The 6,824-nt window shown below is 43.1% G+C and overlaps 1 protein-coding gene across 1 annotated transcript; it reads right to left on the minus strand.

Moving 5' to 3' along the window:
* Nucleotides 1-1,057: 1,057 nt before the first annotated feature.
* On the minus strand, nucleotides 1,058-4,899 carry LOC121528734. The gene is made up of 5 exons (XM_041816301.1): nucleotides 4,840-4,899; nucleotides 4,629-4,700; nucleotides 4,081-4,250; nucleotides 2,281-2,532; nucleotides 1,058-1,741 (listed from the first exon to the last, which is right to left on the minus strand). Exons 2-5 carry the CDS (start codon nucleotides 4,663-4,665, stop codon nucleotides 1,088-1,090), a joined length of 1,113 nt encoding a protein of 370 aa, XP_041672235.1. The 5' UTR covers nucleotides 4,666-4,700; nucleotides 4,840-4,899; the 3' UTR covers nucleotides 1,058-1,087.
* Between the last annotated feature and the right edge of the window lie 1,925 nt (nucleotides 4,900-6,824).

Below are 6,824 nucleotides of genomic sequence, written 5' to 3' on the forward strand. Positions count from 1 at the left end.
TTCAATTCCAAAAGTTCCAAATAAATTACTTATCTCAAAATTGACAACTGGTTTGTGTGTGAGTGTGAATGGTTGTGTGTATGTATTTGTCAGCCCTTCAACTTATTACTTGCTAGTCCAGGCTGTACCCTGCCCTTAACCTGATGACAGCTGGGATTGGCTCCAGCCCCGAGTCATTCCGAACGGGACTAAGCCGTTAAGGTGATCATTGAATGAGGAAATTACTTTAAAACAAATGATTACATGTTCTTTTGAATGTATAAAGTGTTTTAATATCAAAACTGTCAAATCAGAATTATGATTTTAAGAATCATGAAAAGGTCATCATGCCAAGAAAATATCAGAATTGTGTGAAAAAGCACAAAAAAACTTAGGCCCTTTGTTTTCACTTTTTAAATCCTTATTTCACAGTTGTGAGTATTGAACAAAAATGAGATTTACCTCAACATAAAATAGAAAAAACATAACTCAAATAAAATTTAAAGTAAAATTGGTCCATAATTAAACAAATGTATCACCTAAAAAACACATGGGGAAATCATTTTCAAACAAAATGCTAACAAATCTTAATCAACACATAAAACCTGATTAACAACTTAAACACATTTTCACACACACAGACTTTTCTGTGTCAATTGGTGGTCCCTGAACACACCTCTGGCTCTCCTCAGCCAGGGTTTTGGCATCTGCTCTGTAAAAATAAACGCAGGACACATGATCAAACTAAATAAGCCTTTTGCATTTAATACAAATCAGGAAAAAGAAAGAAATTCCCTGCCCAAATTTCCAATATAATAATAATAAAAAAAAACCCTAAAAAAACAAGATGTAATTTGAGGGTTTTGATCCAAAAAAAAAAAAAAAAAAAAAATCAGGAGGAAATATCCTTCAAAATTTTTCCATGATTTTTGGTACCAATTTCTTTTTTTTTCTTTTTTTTTCTTTTTTTTGTGAAAAAAAAAAATCAGATTTTCTGACTTTTTTCTTGGAAGCAAAAACAAAAACCTCTTCTTAAATTATTTTTCAAAATTCTGAGAAAAAAGTCAGGATTCAAACTTTGATCTCAGAATTCTGACTTCAAACACAGTTATGGGGTCAGGACTAAGCTCAGTTTGTCCTCCACTGGGATGTCAGCCATCTCCTCTAGCAGGGTGTCGGGAACAAATTCTGTTATGTCCTGCCTCATGTCTGGAGTGTCGAGAATGAGGTCAGGTGTGAGCACAGTGGCAAGCGTGGGTTCAGGCATGTTTTCTTGAGCCTGCTCTGCAGGGGTCTCCTGCCCCTCTTCGGCCCTGGGTGCTTCAGGCTGGACGGATAAAGCTTGCTTTGTACCAGATCTTTGCTTGTACAGATAATACTCTGCAATTTTGGGTCTTAATCTGTCAAGCGTCACTACGCATGGTTCACATTCCTTCTTCGGTGAGAAGGACAGTTTCCTTCTGTGGCTGACCCAGTCTGAATTTTTGTCATCCAACTCCTCTGAAGAGGACACCAAGGAGGGGCTTGAAACCTCATCATCATACGGGGGTTCCTCTTCATCAGAGCTGGTGGACGGTGTCTCAGTATCATACTGAGGGGGGTGTGAAGAAGCCTTCTCCAAGGCCTTAAGTCTCAGCTTCCTGGTCTGGTGACCTGTCTCCTTGTCAGGAAGAGCGACATAAAACCTATCTGCCGTGTTCGGATCGTGGCACATAGATTTGGCCAGCTGCCTCCTTTCTTTCTCTGAAAGGTATCGGTTGGCCTGAAAGTCGAACAAAAAAATAATTAATTTCTTCTACAGGAGTTGAAATTAACCATTTTCTCAACCCAGAACATGGTGTGTATAGAATTAGAGTCATGTTAAATGTTCGTGGTCCCAAACCCCTAGCACGTTGCCACAAAAAGTTCCAAATTTGGACTCTGAAATTGGAATATGGAGCTGACCATTTCCCCAAGTGCCTAGGGCCCCAAATTTGCTGTGTATACTGTTTGAGTCATTCTGAGTCAAATGGGCTTGGTCCCAAGTGTCTAGCATGTTGCTACAAAAAGTTCCAACTTTTGACACTGAAATTGGAATATGGAATTGAGCATGTTCCCATGTGCCTATGGCCCCCAAATTTGCTGTGTATACTGTTTGAGTCATTCTTATTTAAAAGTCCTCTGTCCCAAGTCTATAGCCTGATATTGGACATGTTAGAATCCACATTATTTATTCTAATTTTAAGAATTCAAATTAATGAGCAGGTTACAAGCTGAAAATCCTGTCCTACAAGCAGATTCCAACTTAACTTTGTTTCTTACCTGAGTTGATACGCTGCTCCTGATCTTAGTGAAGGTGATGTTCCCCGCCATGCCAGCATCACTCCAAGCTGATTGGAGGAATGAACATGCATTTCTCAGGGGTTTCCCCTGTTCTCCATGGAACACAAGAGGGTTGAGCTGATATTCTCCGCAGCATTTCCTTTTAGCCAGGTCCTGGAGCCACTGAAACTCCTCCTCATCGAGGCTCAGTGCCGCTTGGCCAAAAGTTTTCACTGTTTTGTGTTCATCCACCTTGGTAAAAAAAAAAAACAAAACAAAAAACAAACAAAAAAAACCCCCAAATAATCAGTTTTCCTCAGATAAGTCAGGTATCAATTGTGCAGAATATCTTGAAGCCTTGTGACTTAAAGAAAAGTAATATTTCTTTCTATGATATTTTTTTGTTATGATTTATTTTGTAGGAAATATTTTAAAATGGTTCTGACACATTTTCCTTATTTGGTTAATAAAGAATAGTTGACATGACATAGACCCAAGTTTTGTAACTGCATGTCCTTGACCTTTCAGCTTTCTACACCATCACTCCAGAACTACTCCACAACAAGCTGTCCCAGCCTCCACCTGTCAGTGGATCACCAGCTTTCTGACAGACAGGCGGCAGAAGCTGGGCCGCGTCACATCCAGCACTCGGACCTCCAGCTCTGGCACCCCCCAGGGGTGTGTCCTCTCTCCATTGCTCTTCTCCATCTATACCAATGACTGCATCTCAGGGGACCCGTCTCTGAAACTCTTGAACTTTGCTGATGACACCACAGTCATCCATCTCATCTGAGACGGTGATGAGTCAGCTTACAGAGAGGAGGTGGATCAGCTGGTTCTCTGGTGCAGTCAGAACCACCTGGAGCTGAACCTGCTGAAGACTGTGGAGATGACTGTGGACTTTCGGAGACCACCCCCCACATCAACCCCCTCACCATCCTCGACACCACTCTGTCCACTGTGGACAACTTCAGGTCCCTAGGAACCACCATCTCCCAGGACCTGAAGTGGACCTCCAACATAGACTCCATCAGGAGAAAGTCCCAACTGAGGCTGTTCTTCCTGAAGACCCCCTCACATAGACTCCATCAGGAGAAAGGTCCAGCTAAGGCTGTTCTTCCTAAAGACCCCCTCACATAGACTCCATCAAGAGAAAGGCCCAGCAGAAGTTGTTCTTCCTGCGACAGCTCAGGAAGTTCAACCTCCCCCAGGAGCTGCTGGTGACCTTCTACACTGCCATCATTCAGTCTGTTCTCTGCACCTCCATCACTGTCTGGTTTGGGTCTGCCTCTAAACTGGACAGAGACAGACTGCAACGGACTGCAGAGAAAATCATGAGGGCAGACCTGCCCTCCATCCAGGATGTATTCAGGTCTGGGGCCAGGAAACGGGAAAGAAACATCTCTGCAGACCCCTCACACCCAGCATATGAACTGTTTAGGCTCCTCCTCAGGCCGGCGTTACAGAGCGCTGTATGCCAAAACCAACAGACACAGATCCAGCTTTTTCCCTGGGATGTTACTCTGCTGAACTCTTAATGGCCACAAGCACCAACAAACTGTGCATGAATTTTAACCCCTCGTTTTACTGTTGATATCCAAACACCATTCTGTATTATCTGTATTTATTGTATTGTATTGTATGTGTAAACATACCTGGCCAATAAAGCTGATCCTGATATCAAATATTCTGAATAGAAAAGGAGTAACCCGGGGGTAATATTTGGGGTTTTAAAAAAATCAGAATATGAGCATAGGGTAAGGCTATGTAATGAAAAAAAAAGAAAAAAAAAATACTAACCAGAACTTGAAACTTTGTTCCATGGTCCCAGCTCTCGGAGTTGGAGACGTTTTCCTTTGTCATGTTGATGAACACCACTGACCTGTGCCCTGTTAGTATCGCCAGGTAGCACAGGATGTAGCCAGTTAGCAGGGCATGATCAGTGGCAGAGGGTTTGCGGGACAAAGATCCTAGAAAACATAGTAGACATATTTTTGAAAACACAGCAAACCCTACCCGTAAGAATGAACGCTACTCAAGGAGGAATACAATGTGATGGGCTTGGTCCCAAGTGTCTGGCATGTTGCTACAAAAAGTTCCAACTTTTACTGAGAATTTAGAAGTTGGAACTGGCCATTTCCCCAAGTGCCTAGGGCCCCCAAATTTGCTGTGTATACTGTTTGAGTCATTCTGAGTCAAATGGGCTTGGTCCCAAGTGTCTAGCATGTTGCTACAAAAAGTTCCAACTTTTGACACTGAAATTGGAATATGGAATTGAACATGTTCACAAGTGTCTAGGACCCCCAAATTTGGTGTTTGACACACACAGAATAAGTAAGGCTACTTACTTAACAGTTTAGGAATTTTTTTCCTGGCAGCCTTCATAAATTCCTTTGCCTGTCCTGCGTCGAGCTGATCATCTGTTAAAACAGTGTGAGAGGCACCAAGATAAATATTGTGAGCCCCAGTTTCGAAAAACCACAAAATAAATAAAGCTCACAAAAATGTAAAAATAATAGAGAACAGAATATGAGACTGAAAGGCAGTGACAACATCTACCTGACTTTTTCTTTAACACCTTCTGTCGGTGGACGACAACCTGTCGTTGGACATCAGACTGTAAACTCTTGAGCTCGCACTCATAGCCACCAGGTCCTTGTGCTTCAGCCGGCTTTGCGACATGAAGCAATTTTCAACATGGTTGAAAAAGCTCGCTACATTATGGAGCATGTTCTTCACTGTGGTGGGGGAATATCCCTTCTTTGTCAGGTAGGCTGGCCAGCTGTGAAAGTTACACGTTACTTGATCTTACCTCCTAGTCATCACCATAAACTACATTTCATATTGCAACATCCAAATTTCCATCTATTTCAAAACATCACAGTTTACAGACAATTGAAAGCCATAGAGAAAAATATGGAAGTCATTTGTTATTGACAAGTCTGATATTTATTCTGTGTCAAGTCTCTAAAATGACTGAAAGATTACTTACACACGCAACCTGTTTACATCCCCAAGGAACCTGAGGTCACTGGTCATGGATGCTGGTTGGCCAGAGGCCATGTAAAGGCAAAAGCGGAACCCATGGCTCATGGCCTGCTTTGCATTCTCCCATCCTTACGCCCCGTTCTTGCACCCAGGCGAAAGCTGTGGAAGTCTTGGAGAACTTTTTCTGAAAAAAGAGGTAAAACATTAGTTCTACTATCCAGAACAAATAGGGGGAACTAGCTTAACTGTCTTTCTTCTCTCTCCCCAACTTTTAGTCAAAAGGGAAAGAAAAACGTACCAAATAAAGGTTTGTTCTTGGGTGACTTTCCTGTCTTCCGAACCCATTCCCCCTTTTGTGCAGACAGATGTGGTGATGGTGTTATTTTCTTCGATGACGATGTCTGCCGTTCCAAAAACTTGTCCATTTTTGCTTCCAGGGACTTCAATCTCTGTTCAAATTGCTTGCATTGGCATGGGCACGAGTACCCTGGAAGGCTGGCTTGATGAGGTTCAGCAGCTGTTGTTACATAAGATGTGCAGGGGAAAAGGAGAGGGGGAGAGCTCTCCACTTGGCTTTGAAGGCTGTATGAATGGAGCTGACTCACATGGGCAGAAAGGTCTTTGGCTGCGGGAAGAAGGGGAGAAGGACTGTGCTCAGGAGAGGCACTCAAGTGACCCGGGAGGACGGGCGAGGGACTGTCTGGGAACACTGGAACTGGATCTGTTGAGGTTGCAGAGATGGAAGACTGCTGGTAAGTTCCAGCAGAAAAGTTGGGGGTGGAGGTGAAGATGGGCTCTAGTCCTTGTTGCTCCAGGTGAGGGTGCTCAAAAGAGGGACCGTTGTCTGTAAGGAAAGATGGAAATTACAACGTAAAACCCAGTGTTTCCATATTTAAGTCTAAATCATTGCATCTTTTATCATTATTTATTTTTGATCTCTTTTGGGAAAATTCAGTTCACACTTTATCCCTCACTCTGACCTTGTGAAACTCAGTCACAAGGTCAGCTTGATGGCTGCTGGCTGTCCAGCACCCCAGGGAGAAATTAGGGGTCAGATAGGGGACACCGGGGATGGTTGTAACAAAGGGATAGTTGTAACACTCTCAGTTTGACCAATCAGAAATGAGCTGTAGTAATGTCATCAATGCAGTCCATGCCCACTCACAAATTGAGCTCACTGGTAAAGCCTCATGTCTCTGAATTGATACTGTCTATTCTGCAGCCAAAAAAGCGATTTTTCAGGTAAAAAAAGTAAAAAAATTCATCTGAGTGTATCTGCTGCTGCTGTCCATGGTGCTGAAACACCGCTCTGAGTGTATCTGCTGCTGTCCCTGTCCATGGTGCTGAAACACCACTCTGAGTGTATCTGCTGCTGCTGTCCATGGTGCTGAAACACCACTCTGAGTGCATCTGCTGCTGTCCCTGTCCATGGTGCTGAAACACCACTCTGAGTGTATCTGCTGCTGCTGTCCATGGTGCTGAAACACCACTCTGAGTGTATCTGCTGCTGCTGTCCATGGTGCTGAAACACCACTCTGAGTGTATCTGCTGCTGCT

Source organism: Cheilinus undulatus, linkage group 20 (genome assembly GCF_018320785.1).
Source record: "Cheilinus undulatus linkage group 20, ASM1832078v1, whole genome shotgun sequence".
NCBI lineage: Eukaryota > Metazoa > Chordata > Actinopteri > Labriformes > Labridae > Cheilinus > Cheilinus undulatus.